This window comes from Equus asinus, chromosome 12 (assembly GCF_041296235.1).
Source record: "Equus asinus isolate D_3611 breed Donkey chromosome 12, EquAss-T2T_v2, whole genome shotgun sequence".
Lineage (NCBI taxonomy): Eukaryota > Metazoa > Chordata > Mammalia > Perissodactyla > Equidae > Equus > Equus asinus.
This window is the reverse complement of record NC_091801.1, coordinates 48,933,480-48,950,551: the sequence shown is the minus strand read 5'-3', so window position 1 is coordinate 48,950,551 and position 17,072 is coordinate 48,933,480. Positions and strand designations below refer to the sequence as shown.

Genomic DNA, 17,072 nt, shown 5'->3' with positions numbered 1-17,072 from the left:
AAAGTCTGGGCCTCGAAAACCAGAGGACAAGGAGCCCAAGGACCCCTCCCCTCCCCTCTCTCTGAAGCACCGCAGGACAGCGACCAGGGTTCAGCGCCAGGACGGTTGGGGTTCGCCGAGCGGGAGGCAAGACCCGCGGCCAGTTGGGGTCAGCGAACCGCGGCCGTTGGGGACTCCAGCTCCCAGCAGGCACCGCTTCGGTGGCCGACGCGCGTGGCGGCGCTGCCCGCTGGGACTCGTAGTGCGGTCCGGGTAGCAGAAAGGGGGAGCTAGCCCTGACTCCTTTCGCGCACGTTTCGGAAACTGGGCCTGGGAGCGACCCCGCCGGCCCACCCGTGCCCGGCGTTCCGCGGGACGAGCGGAACACAGCTGGCTGCGGCGGGAAAGCGGCGCCGCACGTGAGCTGTGCTTAGCGCCGAAGAACCCGGAAGCCCCGCGCACCGCCCACCGCCGCGGAGACGGGTTAACGCTTCTCCGGGGCGGAGGTGTGGGCGGGGTGTGTGGATGAGAGGCCGTCCCACCCGACTCCTCCCGGAGCCGCGCGCGATCCGTCCCGCCCTTCCCCCCCCCCCCCGGGCCCTACGCAGCGCGTGCCCCGCCCCCCGGCAGCGGCGCGTGCGCAAAAGCCCCACCCTCCGCCCCAGCCCCACCCCCACACCCGCAGCAGCCGCCGCCGCCTCTCTCTCTTCCTCTCTGCTCTTTCCTCCTACTGCTTTCTCTTCCCTCCTCCCCTTCGCCTCTTTTTCTCCTCCTCCTCCGGCGCTGACGCTCGCGTAGGGCCCTGGCGTCAGACGCGCGGGGGGCGGGGCGAGTGCGGCGGTGGGTATAAGTAGAGGGTGCAGGAGGCGGGGCTTCCCCTTCTCCCCGGCGGTTAGTGCTGAGAGTGCGGAGTGTGTGCTCCGGGCTCGGAACACACATTTATTATTAAAAAAATCCAAAAAAAATCAAAAAAAATCTTTTAAAAAACCAAAAAAAAATTTACAAAAATTCCGCGTCTCCCCCGCCGGAGACTTTTATTTTTTTTTCTTCCTCTTTTATAAAATAACCCGGTGAAGCAGCCGAGACCGACCCGCCCGCCCGCGGCCCCGCAGCAGCTCCAAGAAGGAACCAAGAGACTGAGGCCTTCCCTTTGCCCGGACCCGACACCGCCACCCTCGCGCCCCCGCCGACAGCCAGCAGCCAGCGGCAGCGGATCGTCCCCGTTCTGCGGCCGTTGAGTAGTTTTCGATTCCGGTTGATTTTTGTCCCTCTGCGCTTGCCCCCGCTCCCCTCCCCCCGGCTCCGGCCCCCGGCCCCAGCACTCGCTCTCCTCCCACGGAAAGGTCGCGGCCTGTGGCCCTGCGGGCAGCCGTGCCGAGATGAACCCCAGCGCCCCGAGCTACCCCATGGCCTCGCTCTACGTGGGGGACCTACACCCCGACGTGACCGAGGCGATGCTCTACGAGAAGTTCAGCCCGGCCGGGCCCATCCTCTCCATCCGTGTCTGCAGGGACATGATCACCCGCCGCTCCTTGGGCTACGCGTATGTGAACTTCCAGCAGCCGGCGGACGGTGAGAGCCGGGCCCGGCGGGCGGGCGGGCGGCCATGAGGCTTCGGCGGCGGCGGCTGGCGGGCTAGGCCGGCGGGCCCGGGGGGAGGGGGCGGGAGGGCATGTCACCCCCGAGGGTCGGCGGGGAGAGGATCGGGCGCCCAGACCCGGTTCCCCATGCCCGCGAGGACCAGCGCAGCCGGCAGCCGCACGCCGCTCGCACGCCTGGCCACTTCCTCTTTTGCGACCATTTTCTCGGCCTCAGCCGCTCTCAAACTTTAGGGTGATGACGCGCCGGGAGGGTGGGTGAGATTGGGTTCTTCCAGGGCGCTCTCGCCAGCAGCCACGGGATTCTGGGGCGTCGAAGCGGAGCCTCTTTCCGTGGTCCTGGGTGGAGGCGCACCCACCACCCGGGCCTCTCGCCGGTGCCCCAGGACCGGGAGGAAGTGCAATTCGGTGCTCGAAAAATACCACGTGTTGAACCCCGTAACCTCGCAGGCCCGAGGCCTGTTCCTGTTCCTGCTACTGGCCCAGTCGCCTGGGGGAGCCACAGGGCCTTAGAATAAAGTTAAGATGGTGATGTGGTGGTGGTCCTCAGGTTTCGGATTCCATTCGTAATGACTTGTCAGTGACTGATGGCTGTAGATATGTAAATTACCTATGAAACGTCTTTTGGGGTTTTCCCCTAGTTGAGGCATTTCTCTTTCTAAGCTTAACAGCAGGGTGGGAGGATGGGATGTGGAGGATGACCCTTTGAAGGCCATCGTTTTCTCAGGCGATTTAGATCATTTAAGTTTTTTTCTCACATTAGTTTGGTAGTACTGGTAATTTGTTCAGAATGTTATTTCCTTTGTGAAATAGTTCTCATGGTTTGAGGGGTTTCACTTAAAAATGGATTCACCATCTTTAGCTGTAAAATGTTACTTGTGAATGTATCGTGGACCTGGACTGTTAGACTTAATGTGGTATTCCAATCTTTCAGTTTCTTTATTTTTAAAGTAGTCCGGAATATCCATAAATCGTGGGGAATGATTAAGTACAAAATAGTAGAGGTCAGAGTTACCTTGAATTTATGGGGGGGGGAATCCAGCCAACTTTGTATTTTTGTTTTGAAGTTAAACCGTTCACAAAACAAAATTTGGCAAACGTAAAATACGTGGCCTAGTGAGTTGCCAGGAGTTTTCTTTATATCTGGATCGATTGACTTCCAAAAGTCAGCTTCACTGGATTTTATGGCCCACTTTTCTCCTTTTCAGGCTGCTTGAAAACATAGCAAATATTACAAAATATAAGGAATTCATTTTTAGTTTTGTAGAAAAGGCCTTAAGGTGGAATTCAAACATTTATGTCATTCAGTTGATTCAGTAAAACTTAGGTTACTTAATGACTAGCTATTCACTAGGTGAAGTTGGTATTGAGGTTTTTGGGTAGGCAGACTCTTGAGTGACACTGAGCCAGAAGTTGTAAAGCTGCACTGCAGGTTTCCTGCCCTTTTGTTCTGTAAGCAGTAGCTCCAGATGTCACTGCAGAACAGTTCTTCCCAACTCTGGACAGGATTTATCACTGAATGGAAGATGAAGTAAGATTAGGGAACGTAACTTCAGAGGCAGGTAATCACAATCTGAAGAGTTGACAGAAAACTTGAACAAATTCTAGAGACCATAAAATGGTAACTTTTGAAAGTGGCTGTTATTCTTTTTAACTTAATTTTAATTAACAAAAAACGATTTTTTAATTTCTGGGGATTTGCAAAGTTGAACTTGAGGTTACCATGGTTACAGTACACTATATATTATCGGTCTATACCAGTAGACCAGTACTGTAACTGTTTAAAAGAAGATAGCATTTTCCATCTTCCATTTATTTGGTTTCTATATGTACAAATTACTCTCTTTTCCAAATAGCTTTTTCAGTGGTTTTCTTTGTCTTTTTTCCCCTAATTATTGCTACATTGATGGACCTGGAGAATAGTTTCTGAAAGTGACCAGTTTCCAGTTTAACAGGAAGGGGTGATTCATTCAAAAGAAACTCAGGCAAAATCAGCTAAAAAAACGAGGGGAGCTGAGTAGGTGTGGTCAGTTGATAGTGAGCTGACAGCTGATTGTCACTGTCTTCTAGAAACTGAGACTTTCATCATTCATAAAAAGCGACTGGAAGATTTGTCCTCTCAGTAACTTTATCGTTGTTATGTTGGCATGGAATTTGTGAAAACTGGTGTTTCAGGACTTCAAATGGAGTATGTTTTTCCCTTCAGAGACTAGTCTTTTTTTACTTATGATATATTTTTCCATTTAGAATCTCAACTTCTTTAAAGTGTTTTCTTGGTGATACGGGTGCACGTAATTCAAACCTTCATGGACTCTGAAATCATGAGGTAGATTTTGAAATTTCTACCACTATCTAGAAATAATTGGTTAAATCATCAGTTTATTAAGTAAATCGGTGATCTAAGATAAAGTTGATTTCCTTTGTGAAAGAAGCATTAATAGTGAATTACGAATATTGTAGACGTAGTGTTTCAGAAGTTCTGTATTATCCAGCTAAGTATGCCCAACTGCACATTAGCTTTTGAAGGCCTAATTCAAATCCTGATCTGAATGGATATAGCCTTTCATTTTCTTATGTGGCAATGGGAAGTTGTCCCATGAATCACTGAAATCTCAATAATTCAGGGATTTTTTTTTTTTAAGAAAATGGACTGATTTTTGTATAATATTAGCAGTGATAAGCAATGAAATGACCAATTTGGGCAAGTAATAGGGAAGAAGTTAAAATGCTCAAAATCCAGAAACTACTCTCAGCCTGTGGATAATCTACAGTTCCCTAATGTCTTTTACATTGCTGGTTAAGCAGATTGTGAAGGGAAATCTTGGTTTTATGTTGACTGTGAACAAAAAGGTGCTTTTAAATTTGATGGTAATTTAAGGAAGAAATTGTTTCAGAAATGAATTAATAGCAGTCTGTCACCCGTTACCATGTGGAACATTTGGTGTTTCTGATTTTTGTCTCCTGTTTTGCATTATACAGTTTAACTCTAGGCTAGTGTGTGGTAAGGTCCAGCCATCTTGAAGTTTGAAGAGGTGGAGAAATGGTGTGTCCAACCCCTCCCCCTGCAATAATGTGCGTACTTTTAAGTAGGCTGTAAAAGTTTTGAAGTAATATTCACTCTGAAAATGTCCTTCCTGCAGCGGAGCGTGCTTTGGACACCATGAATTTTGATGTTATAAAGGGCAAGCCAGTACGCATCATGTGGTCTCAGCGTGATCCATCACTTCGCAAAAGTGGAGTGGGCAACATATTCATTAAAAATTTGGACAAATCCATTGATAATAAAGCACTGTATGATACATTTTCTGCTTTTGGTAACATCCTTTCATGTAAGGTAAGCAAAAATGTGACAAATATACATTTGTAGTGTTTTAACTACTTGTGGTTTATTCCTTAAAATAGCAACCGTACCATCTGTTAATGGATATCCTTATTTCCCAAATACCCAGGTTAGGTGACTAACAAGTTATCTCTGAACACTTGAAAAATGCTAAATCAGTAGCAAGTAATGAAAAATTGGTATACATTTTTTCCTTAGGTGGTTTGTGATGAAAATGGTTCCAAAGGTTATGGATTTGTACATTTTGAGACACAGGAAGCAGCTGAAAGAGCTATAGAAAAAATGAATGGGATGCTTCTAAATGATCGCAAAGTGTAAGTATAAATATTTAATCCTACTTCAAGTCTGCTTTTAATAGTTAATATATTTGTGCTCTTAAAGAGATACTCCTAGAGTCAAAATTAATAAAACACATCTTGGTAGAGTTTGTAATTGACTTTTCTCCACATTTTAATGTAACATACAAAGATCAGTGAATTAGTATAATTGGTCAACATTCAGACCAAAAAGAAAAGATAGAAGATAGGTATATTGGAATATAAAGCTTTTTCAAAATAAGTGCATCGTTGAAAAACTAGGAATCCAGATGAACTTAGTCATAATTCCTGACGTAGTAATTAGCCCATTTTACATTTGAGGAAGTTGAGGCTAAAATAATTTGCCTATATTTACGTGCTGGTATGACAGATGAGCTGTGGTACAAACTCAGTGGTCCAAGTTCAGAGCCCAGGGTGGCTTTCCTTGGCCATAGTGCTGCAGTTTATTGATGGAATTTAAAGGTTTTTTTTTTCCTTTTGTTTTTTATGACTCCCTTCAGCCATTTAAAGGTAAAGCAGAATTAAACCTGAAGTCTTCATGATTAATCTTTCCTGAAATAAACTTGTTCTTAAAAGTTGCAAACTTTTAAAATATTGTAACACTGAGAAAATCTCTATAAGACTATTTCTACTTCAAGTTTTAAAAATACAGATATTATGAGTCCAAGGAAATGACAGATCTTAAATTTTTTTATCCTCAATGCCAGTGGATTTTGCTTAATTATCTGGGCAAATTCAGCTGTAAGGTCATATTGTAAATGATCTGCGAGTTCATGTTGCTTGTGTACATTGCAATGATAGCATGCAAATTGGGTTTGGTTATCCTTATAAGTCAACTGCATCACTCTTAAGGTGTGGTTCTCGTAAATCACTGCATCAAGTGATGTGGTCAGTCTGTACATGAAGGGGTCATTATGCACATGGGCTTGAAGTATATGTCAGTTGCATGATTAAGAAAAGACAAGACTGTAGTATGTAAAGAACCCCATATAAGTCTAAAAACCAGCAACTCCTCAGTATGAACAATGTTTTCAAAGGCCAATTCTTAGAAGTAGTACATCTTTAAATGAGAAATATTTATCATTAGTATTTGCAGATCAAAGTATCTTATAGTTTGCTTGTCTGCAGTGCTTTAGGGGGAAAAAATGTCCACCACTGGTTGGAGTCTAGATTAAATAAAGAATTGATTTATTGCTGTTTTGAGTATAAGATACAATCTTTTTGGAAAACAGTTTGTATGGATAAACTTAAGATCCTTTATATACCCTTTGAATTACTATGATTTCTGTAATTCTATCCTAAGGACAAATAACAAAGTCTCATAAAGTTCCAGCATTGTTTACAAAAGCAGAAGGTTGTGATGTCCATGGTGGAATATTATGCTCCCACTGAGAACATTTATAAAACTAATAGCATGGAAAAGAACCACCATGTGGGTGGCTGGTGGTTTAAGGAAATAAAATCATTGGTATCTTCATTAATGTTCCTAAACAGAAAACAAGAGACATACTAAAAGTCAATCATGGTTTGGGTGGGATTATGGGAGATGGTTTTTTAACTCTGATGTATATTACAATAATCTTTAATGACACATGCACTACTTTTATGTTAGGGAAAAACTAAATTTTCAGAACACTTTATGTTGGTAATGTGGCAAAGAGAGTTATGCCAGGCTGTTGTATGTTAGAGTACAGAATTTGGAAATTTAAATTTCTGTTTTAGGAGTTTGCAAACAAAGTGCAAGAGCCACTTTGAAACAGTAATGATGAAAGCTTTTCTGTCTTTTCATTGGTGTGGTGTATGTATCCTCCCACTCGTTTGTATCAATAGGCATGAACTCTTTCACCCTAGGTTAGCTAGAGGGAAGGGAGAGAAGTGTGTATTAAGAAATATGCTCCTTTGTTGTGATTGTAGTTAAGAGGTCTGTTCTTAAGATATGCTTTCATCTTCAGTTAAGGCCCTGTTTCTGTTTTATAGTGTGCTCTTTATTAGAGATTCTGAAATGATCAGCAACAATTAACAAAATCAATGATCAGGCTTGCTTAATCTGAACTTCATAAAATAGAACTAATTTTATAGTCCTTACATATTTTATTAGATTTGTTGGACGATTTAAGTCTCGTAAAGAACGAGAAGCAGAACTCGGAGCTAGGGCAAAAGAGTTCACCAATGTTTACATCAAGAATTTTGGAGAAGACATGGATGATGAGCGCCTTAAGGATCTCTTTGGCAAGTTTGGTAATGTGTCTGAATTAAATTTTTACAAAGTTCTGGGTAACAGCTCAATGTTAGTTTTGGCTAATACTTTGTACTGAAAAAGTAAATGAAATGAGACTTAACACAGTACTTAATATTTGTAGTTCCTGGATTAAGCTACTGATAGTGCATTGTACTACAAAGTAGCATGAAAATAGAATTCTCACTGGCTTAAAGGTTAGTAGCATTGTATTAGCACAATAAAGGTGTGACTCTGTGTGCATAGTTGGAATAGACTTGAAAAGGTTTTGCTACATTAAGAAATTGTGCTGAGTTTAAGCTCTTAAAGATCCTATCTCATCAGAGGCATACATGTGACACAGCCAACTTAGGTCAGAGTCCAGTCTTTAATTATGGGGTAGGAAAGCTGGTCAGCTTTAGAATATTTGGCCAGTCTGAGTGGCATCATGTTTGAGCAGTTTGAAACCAAGACTTTGAAAGACAAAGCCAAAGATCCAGATTTTCTTGTGATGGTATCTCCCTCTGATGGCCTTCTGGATCCATGGGATTTTAAACTGTTTTCCTGCATTTCAAGTTAACTTCATTAAAGTTTAAAATAAGTGGCTTTTTGTTGAGCACTTAAGATGGTAAAGAATAAGGAAATCTAATACTTTTCTATTGCTAAGCTAGCATGTCATATCGAACCTTTTACACCTTTGAGCAAAATATTTGTCATTTTGTACAAAGATATAAAGTTGTGTGAGATGAAGAAAATATGTGACATCGCGTCTCACATCTTACTCCAAATTCTCTTTAGTGACTGGCTTTTGTATATTTTATCCTTCTTGCTCCTTTTTTACTAGAAGCTATTTCTAAAGTTGGATATTGTTAACCACTTATCCCAAATGAATAATGCTATGTGAGCTGACCACCAATAATGTAAATTTGTCCACTATCTTCTTGGCTGCTTTGCGTAACAGAGATTGGAAGTGCACAGCCTTAGGACAGGAGGCACATTCAGAAGAAACAGTTTTTCTGCCCGTACATCTTCCAGATTCTCTGTAATCAAATGTGATTTTTAACCTTTTTTTGCCCCAGCTACCTGAGATAACACCCACCTCAGTTAAGTGTCTTTTTCACTTTGAGAGGGTGGGGGTGACATGTGCCTTTAGAAACAAGCCATCTCCTCCGGGTGATTGTGCTGTGTCTTTCCAAGGCTCAAACTCTGTATTCCTCCCATTCCCTGTTGGAAATCAAGTGGACCAAAGGCTTAAGAATCTTATTTCTTAATTCTGGTGTCAAGAAAAATCAAATCATTGGCTAAAAAAATGCAAATGTTTTGTACTAATGCTAAGAATAAAAATTCATCTTTTTCCGTTGTCTAAAAACATCCTTAAATGGAAGGAGGAATGTTTCAAAGAGTAGAATATTTATTTAGCTTCTTAGTAGAAATAAAGGGACTTCGAAGAGAAGATTTAGTTGCCCGTTTCAGGTGGGGGTGGTTAGAGGAGGAATAAATTTCTGGAGGCTTGGAATTTTTTTTAATCTCCATTTTAGTTTGTTTCATGGCTTTGTTTTTGTGTGTTGAAATTTGAAATGTATAAACTAAATGTATGGAGTATCTTTGAATCATTCAAAAAAATTTTTTTTAGGACCTGCCTTAAGTGTGAAAGTAATGACTGATGAAAGTGGGAAATCCAAAGGTTTTGGATTTGTAAGCTTCGAAAGGCATGAAGATGCACAGAAAGTACGTCTTAAATATACTAATAAAAGGCACTGTGGATTTCCTGTGTTTTGTAGTAGGAGGGGGAGGGATGTAAATCTGGGTTGCTCTTGCATTGGCTATTTCACACGTTCATCTTTACATGTGTTGTTGTGAATTATTTGTATCTTACATGTTTGAGAGTATAAATTGGAAACCTATGTTTTCCCAAAACCTCAGTTTAGTTTTTGTGATGGGTCCGTCTTTATCTTTCATAAAATCTAACAGATTTTCTTTGTTGTTAAACTTCTATATTTGCAAGTTGGTAATTAAAATTTTTGTGATTTCTGTAAGGCTGTGGATGAGATGAATGGAAAGGAGCTCAATGGAAAACAAATTTATGTTGGTCGAGCTCAGAAAAAAGTGGAACGGCAGACGGAACTTAAGCGCAAATTTGAACAGATGAAGCAAGATAGGATCACCAGATACCAGGTTCGTTTTTAATTGAGCAAGCAAAATAAGACAGGGATGAGGAAACCCATTTTATGATCATATCAGTTACTGTCAGGTAACTGGAGGGTTTGACGGGGAAAGGAGAAGACACACATGGGATAAAATAATAGGAAGTGTCCTTAAGTTCCGCTATGGTTTTCTTAGTCCTTTTTCTACAGTTTTCTGTTCTTTTTTTTTTTAGGGTGTTAACCTTTATGTGAAAAATCTGGATGATGGTATTGATGATGAACGTCTCCGGAAAGAGTTTTCTCCGTTTGGTACAATCACTAGTGCAAAGGTAAAGCGTATGATGCTTTTTCCCCCCCCCCAAGATTTGGGAAAAATTCATGTGGATACATGTATAAAAATTTCACATTAATATACCTACTGGAATGTTTTTATGATTTGTAAATGAATAATCAAAGCTTTTTTTTCTTCCAAAAAAAATGTTTTTGTTTTTCTGGAAATCAGGTTTTTGCTTCTTTACTTGAAAAACTTATATTCAAATTTGAAGTGGATGTTGTAGCCCAATTGTTTATTTTTGCAGATGGCAAGTTCTGAATTCTTTCCTGAGGAATGTGGCATTTAATGACCATAGTTAGTGATTGATCCTTATGTGATATGCACTGTTCTATACTCTGTTAAACTAGTTTTTTTTCTGGTCAAAAAAGGCAGTTTATTGTGGAACTAAAATTGTTAGTATTGGGCTAATCTGTGTTGACAGTTCATTCTGGGGAATCAGACTTCAAGCTCTCTGGCAGCGAAGATAGAGATCACATTTCCTTTTACTTGAAATCAGAAGTTAAATACAACAGTAGGATTCTAGTCTAAATTGTGAAACTTTGATTTAAGAACCTTTGCTCTAGGTGTTTTTTCTGGTGTCCATGGTCCAAGAATCCCTCTGTATGTAAAGTTTTGTGTATATGTATGTTAGGGGTGGGAGGAGTGTCAAACTTTCATCAGATTCTCAAAGGAGTAGAGGAAAAGTTAAAACTGAGTGCTCTTGAATGACCTCATGGCTGATCTTTCTACTCAGCTTTTCCTGACAGCCCCATTGACAGAAGAAGCTTCTGTGATAGAATACAGTATTAACTGTAGTCCCCATGCTGTACATTACATTCTCATGACTTATTTTATAGCTTTGGAGTTTGTACATTTTAACTCCCTTTACCCATTTCTCCCACCCCAACCCCTTCTGCCTCTGGCAGCCACCAATGTGTTCTCTGTATCCACAAGCTCAGGGTTTTTTTTTTTAATTTGTTTGGGGTTTTTTGTTATTTTTTGGATTCCACATATAAGTGAAATCATTGGACTCTGGTTTTTGCTGTTTTGTTTGTTCCTCTGCCACCAGCATCCTGTTCAGTATAGCTGTAGATTTAGCATGCTTACATATTGCAGGGCCAGTGAGGCAATCTTTGCAGTCATTGGCAGCTTCCTTAGGAATATTTTTTATACCCCCCATTTATGGCCATTCAGTCTTGAATGTGAAATTTTTGTTTTGAAACGTGCATAAGATTCACCTGCTCCCTCCCCTTCCCCCAAATAATAGTAAAGCATCTTGTCAGCTTGAATAGTCAAATTTTAATTGTGGATGCTTTCAGTGATACTGAAGAGTCAAATTTAGTAGGCCTTGAATGTATTTAGATATTTAAACCTTAATATTGACAATCTGGTATCTAATGGAATATCTAAAATCTTACCAAAGCTGCTGTTGTGCATGCACCCTTTTACTTCCTCTTTTGCTTGGCTAGGATAATGCATGTGTGTAGCTTGCCCTTAATATTTGGGTATTACGGAAAATTGTCCAAAGAATGAAAGCATTAACAAGGTTTAGTTATTTGAGTCAATGGCTATAATTGACTAAATAGTAATGTTCTCCGTTTTTGTGCCTCCTTCTGCCATTCCATTAACCTTGTTTAATTTTTTTTCTTTTAATAGGTTATGATGGAGGGTGGTCGCAGCAAAGGGTTTGGTTTTGTCTGTTTCTCCTCCCCAGAAGAAGCCACTAAAGCAGTTACAGAAATGAACGGTAGAATTGTGGCCACCAAGCCATTGTATGTAGCTTTAGCTCAGCGCAAAGAAGAGCGCCAGGCTCACCTCACTAACCAGTATATGCAGAGAATGGCTAGCGTCAGAGCTGTCCCCAACCCCGTAATCAACCCCTACCAGCCAGCACCTCCTTCAGGTTACTTCATGGCAGCTATCCCACAGGTAAGTTTTAGAACAAATCCCTCATGAAGATTTTCATGTTTGGTCATTTTTAGTGTTTTGTGCCAAAAAAATAAAGCCTCAAGATGAAAACATTGAGAGACATGTGAATTATGATTGAATTCGAAAACACGCTTAGTGTGTGTGGACCTGCTAAATGTTTTAGAGATAACTAGTTGATTACTTGCTTTTTCTTTAGCTGACCCATTTGTTTGCTTTCTCCAGACTCAGAACCGTGCTGCATACTATCCTCCTAGCCAAATTGCTCAACTAAGACCAAGTCCTCGCTGGACTGCTCAGGGTGCCAGACCTCATCGTAAGCCTTTTGGTTTTCTTTTGATTAAGGTTGAGAACTATTTGGACTAAAAATATGTGTGAAACAATACTAACTGTTGCTTTTCATAATTTATGGCTGTAGTGTTCATTTTTGGGATTCTAGCACTTTGTAAAAAAAAAAATCATAAATGCTTCACCGTTCTTATTGACATAGTAATTTCTATGCTAGCTTGATTTTCCTCTTTGACAAGTTGGAGAATGGATCTAACTATTAATTTAATGTTTAGTTAGGCAGTAGTTTTATAAGTTCTTGTTCGTATATGAGGATTAGGGTCCTGGGATTTTCAGCCTTACCCTGCGGAATAGTGCTGTATCGCAGGAACACTTGGAGCCAGGTTCATAGGCCATGTTCAGATATTAATAAGTACTTGTCCTCCTATGAATGAACGTGTTTATTTACTCATGATCTGGTAAGTCTGGGGAAATGGCAGGTGTGAGACTAAGCTTTAAAAGATGGTATTTGTATTTGGTCACTTTCAGCCCTTTCTGCAAACCTCAGCTCTAAAAAAGCAGCATGAACACTTTTCAGTGAGTTCTTCCCAATTAATGTACATTCGTATCTTTAAATGTAGCATTCCAAAATATGCCCGGTGCTATCCGCCCAGCCGCTCCTAGACCACCATTTAGTACTATGAGACCAGCTTCTTCACAGGTTCCACGAGTCATGTCGACACAGCGTGTTGGTGAGTCTTAACCCTTCCTATAAAAATTGATCTCCAATTTGATATAGCAAGGTAAAAGTACGAAAATATGTTCGTTTGGGTTTTTTTTTAGCTAACACATCAACACAGACAATGGGTCCACGTCCTGCAGCTGCTGCTGCTGCAGCTACTCCTGCTGTCCGCACCGTTCCGCAGTATAAGTATGCTGCGGGAGTTCGCAATCCTCAGCAGCATCTTAATGCACAGCCACAAGTTACCATGCAGCAGGTATGAATTAAATGACTTTGTAAAGGTGACAGTCCTTGATTGAAATCAAAAGAATTGAAGACACAGCTGTATGATATGAGAGCTTAAGCTATCTAGAATATTTGTTTAATTGATGTCTCATTAATTGATAATAGGTAAAATTATTTTATTTGCCTTATACTATAGGAATTAGACGAGCATTCTATAGTCCCCATCTTGAATTACTTGTGTGGTTTGAGAGTTTTGTTTGGCCTAGTTATAGGGAAGAAAGAGTGAAGTAAAGTTTAGTTTGTGAGATTTGGCTTACCCCCCTTTTTTTTTTGACTCTGAGACCAAAAGTGTCATCGATCATAATAGAAATATGGTTCCAAAGAATACTCCAGGTAAAAAAGGAAATGAAATACGCCATGTGGTTGTAGTTCTTGAGCATACAGGTGTTAATAGCTACCTTAGGCTGCACTTCTGATTCGCTCAGCTTCCCTGTGTGTGTTTAGGTTGCAGTCTTGATCGCTTCGGAGGTTTCTCAGGGATGACTGTATTTGAACTTGCCATAACTTCTGTAGTTGAAACTTAGGAATTTTCTTATTATATTTCTAGCCTGCTGTTCATGTACAAGGTCAGGAGCCTTTGACTGCTTCCATGTTGGCATCTGCACCTCCTCAAGAGCAAAAGCAAATGCTGGGTAAGTGCTTTTGTCCCACCTAGTCAGTTACAGAGAGACTGGAAAATAGGAAGACACTTTGACCTCATTTGCACCTAGAAATGATGACCAGGGCTGCAGCATTGATCTGAATTGCCATAATGACTGTGATGGCCCAGTTTTCTGCTTAACTAATCAAACACCTGGAAAGTTATGAAGAAAATGCGTTGTTCTTGATGGATAGGGTAATAGGACCCCGCCACAATTTTGGAAGAGGGAATTTGACCCAAATGGGGAAACAGCTTTGACTTTGCCTGAGCACAGATTTAACAACTTAATAGTAATGTGGCTTAATTTCACTTTTTGGCAAACTGATACTGCCAGGAATTAATTGCCTTGTGGTGGATCTTAATCTATTTTATAACAGTCTTCCCACAAAAGATATATTGAAATGGTAGATTATGGGTTACTGTATATCTGCTATACACAAAAGTAAGCTTCTTAAACCCTAGTTTTAATACAGTAGAATGCCTTTTACAGAATTTTTTTATTGAAGGAGTTTTTTAATGTTTTTGCTCCTAGGTGAACGGCTCTTTCCTCTGATTCAAGCCATGCACCCTACTCTTGCTGGGAAAATCACTGGCATGTTGTTGGAGATTGATAATTCAGAACTTCTTCATATGCTTGAGTCTCCAGAGTCTCTCCGTTCTAAAGTAATTTATCATTTATCTAGCATCCTCTTACATTATGATTCCAGCACTTTGTAGGAACTTAGTTTTATAAGTGCTTTATACAACCCACGCACGTTTCTAAAAGCTTTATAAATATTGTTTTTAAACCCTAATAACCTGTGGTGGTGTTATCCTCATTTTATAGGTGAGGAAACAAGCATAGAAAGGCTGAGTAATTTGCCCAGTGCTCACCCACACAGCTAGTACATGGCAGAGCTTGGTTTCAAATCCAGTCAGTTTATCTCCAGCATCTGTGCTCTCTTAACTGTGCTGCTGCTTTTTTGGAGAAAGATGTTTAACATGCTGATATTTCTTAGTATTTCTTGGACTTTTGGTGGGGAGAGAGTAAGATGTACAAGAGGGTTCTTCTAGAACAGTGGTGGAATGGAACCCAAAAGGATATGGATACACTTGGAATGTTTTTTTGATAGTTCTTTCCACTTTCACCTGAGGAAAGGAATTTGCCTTTGTGGAAGTTTTATATTGTTAATTTGAAATTCTTCTAGTTATTCCTTTTCAGAGGCAATTTGTTCTTTTTTTAGGTTGATGAAGCTGTAGCTGTACTACAAGCCCACCAAGCTAAAGAGGCTGCCCAGAAAGCAGTTAACAGTGCCACCGGTGTTCCAACTGTTTAAAGTGAGCTTTCCGTCTGATGTTTTAAGCTTGTTTTCTTAATCCTTATAACAGTTTGAGTATATTTTGAGACATAGCAAAAATTCATTTTACCATTGATCCAAATGTATTGTAAATTGTTCAAAGTAGAAATATAGAGGAGTTAAATTTCCCGTTACCCTGCTATTGACTTGAATATTTTGAGTCAGAGCACTTTCAGACATTTTGTATAGTAATTGGTATGAAATGGCCTGTGACAGGGCTTGGCTCTTTGTGTACTTATCCTCAGAGGGTTTTCATAGCACACGCCTTTTCTTGAGTGGCAGCAGTGACTGTTGCTGTTCATTACTCCTGAGAAATGAGGTGATAAAGCAGGGTCGCCAGAACTAGGGATTGGCCAAGCTTTTCTGTAAAGGACCAGACAGGAAATACTGCAGGGTTTGTGGGCCATGTTCTTTCTGTTGCAGTTAACTCTACACTCTTAACAGTGTGAAAGCAGCCGTATGTAAACAAATGGGTGTGGCTGTGTTCCGCGAAAACTTACAGAAGCAGGCTGTAGATTAAATTTGGCCAAGGGCTTTAATTTGCTACTGAAAAGTGCCAGTATTAGTCTTATTTTTCTTTTTTGTTGGTTTTGGGTTGTTTTTGAAATACTTGACATATAACGTGCAAATTTAAGGTGTACATGTTAATTTGATACATTTGTATACTATAATGATTGCCATTATAGCAATAATTAGCACCTCTGTTATGTTACTGAGCAATCCTTTCTTTTTAGTGGTTGGAATCATTAAGTTCTAATCTCTTAGCAAATTTCATGATTATAATTTTTTTTCCATGTTTACAGATTGATCAGGGACCACGAAAAGAAACTCGTGCTTCACCGAAGAAAAATATCTAAACATCGAAAAACTTAAATATTATGGAAAAAAAACATTGCAAAATATAAAATAAATAAAAAAAGGAAAGGAAACTTTGAACCTTATGTACCGAGCAAATGCCAGGTCTAGCAAACAGAATGCTAGTCCTAGATTACTTATTGATTTAAAAACAACAAAAAAACCACAAAAAAATAGTAAAATATAAAAACAAATTAATGTTTTATAGACCCTGGGAAAAAGAATTTTCAGCAAAGTACAAAAATTTAAAGCATTCCTTTCTTTAATTTTGTAATTCTTTACTGTGGAATAGCTCAGAATGTCACTTCTGTTTTAAATAACAGAACTGATAACTGAGCAAGGAAACGTAATTTGGATTATAAAATTCTTGCTTTAATAAAAATTCCTTAAACAGTGCACAGTGATGTTATGCTGTTTTATTTCTCTTTGGAATTGGCTTGCGTGAATAGGTGATAAGCTGGAATTGGCATAATTGGCATTCTTTCATGAAAAAGGTACTGTTATGTAAGTTTCAGGGGTGTCTTGGTTTTATGGAAAAGAGGCACAAGACAATTCTTCTAATGTGTTTTATGAATTTAGATTTCCACATGAATTCTTGAACCATCTAAATGTTTTTGGAGATGATGCCAGTTTATGACTATATTAAGGTTTCTAGGCTGGGCGGTAACTTAAACCCTCATTTATATGGTATGAAACAGTGACAGTGGCTACTCTGTTGGAGAGGAGGGTATAGATAATATATCTAGTCTTTGGTATAATTTTTATATTGATTGTCAAAAAGTTAGGATTAGTTTTAAGCCTTATTTTTTAAGCATCTTTTGATAGTTGATGATTGTGACTTCACCTCAGTATAATGCCTTATCCAAAGTACTTTTGAAAAATGAAGATTTAGGGGTTCTACCTGTGGAGAATGGATTTAGACCATCAGGCCGGGGCCCAGTACGTCTGCATAATAAAACAGTTATCCCTCGCAATTTGAATGCACTTTTGAGAATGGCCTAGTTTTAATCTCTATTCCCTCCTATGTATACTACTGCCAGAGTTAGCTTTGTAAGTTGCACCTCTGGTTATCTTATCACCATGCTAGAATTCTCTCAACACCAGTTCTCTTGCC

The 17,072-nt window shown here is 40.2% G+C and overlaps 1 protein-coding gene across 1 annotated transcript; it reads left to right on the top strand.

Annotated features, from left to right (window-relative positions):
• The first annotated feature begins 851 nt into the window (after positions 1-851).
• On the top strand, positions 852-16,354 carry PABPC1 (poly(A) binding protein cytoplasmic 1). The gene is made up of 15 exons (XM_044743882.2): positions 852-1,551; positions 4,718-4,911; positions 5,116-5,231; positions 7,333-7,472; positions 9,083-9,177; positions 9,487-9,624; positions 9,827-9,922; positions 11,563-11,835; positions 12,058-12,148; positions 12,741-12,851; positions 12,943-13,097; positions 13,674-13,758; positions 14,299-14,429; positions 14,990-15,083; positions 15,907-16,354. Exons 1-14 carry the CDS (start codon positions 1,359-1,361, stop codon positions 15,080-15,082), a joined length of 1,911 nt encoding a protein of 636 aa, XP_044599817.1. The 5' UTR covers positions 852-1,358; the 3' UTR covers position 15,083; positions 15,907-16,354.
• The last annotated feature ends 718 nt before the right edge of the window (positions 16,355-17,072 follow it).

What these genes read in the sequence shown, in the direction of transcription:
- PABPC1 (XM_044743882.2), top strand. Translation starts at nt 1,359, where the DNA reads ATGAACCCCAGCGCCCCGAGCTACCCCATGGCCTCGCTCTACGTGGGG. An exon ending in GTAACATCCTTTCATGTAAG is followed by an intron (nt 4,912 to 5,115) that starts GTAAGCAAAAAT and finishes TTTTTTCCTTAG; the next exon opens with GTGGTTTGTGATGAAAATGG. An exon ending in CTTCTAAATGATCGCAAAGT is followed by an intron (nt 5,232 to 7,332) that starts GTAAGTATAAAT and finishes ATATTTTATTAG; the next exon opens with ATTTGTTGGACGATTTAAGT.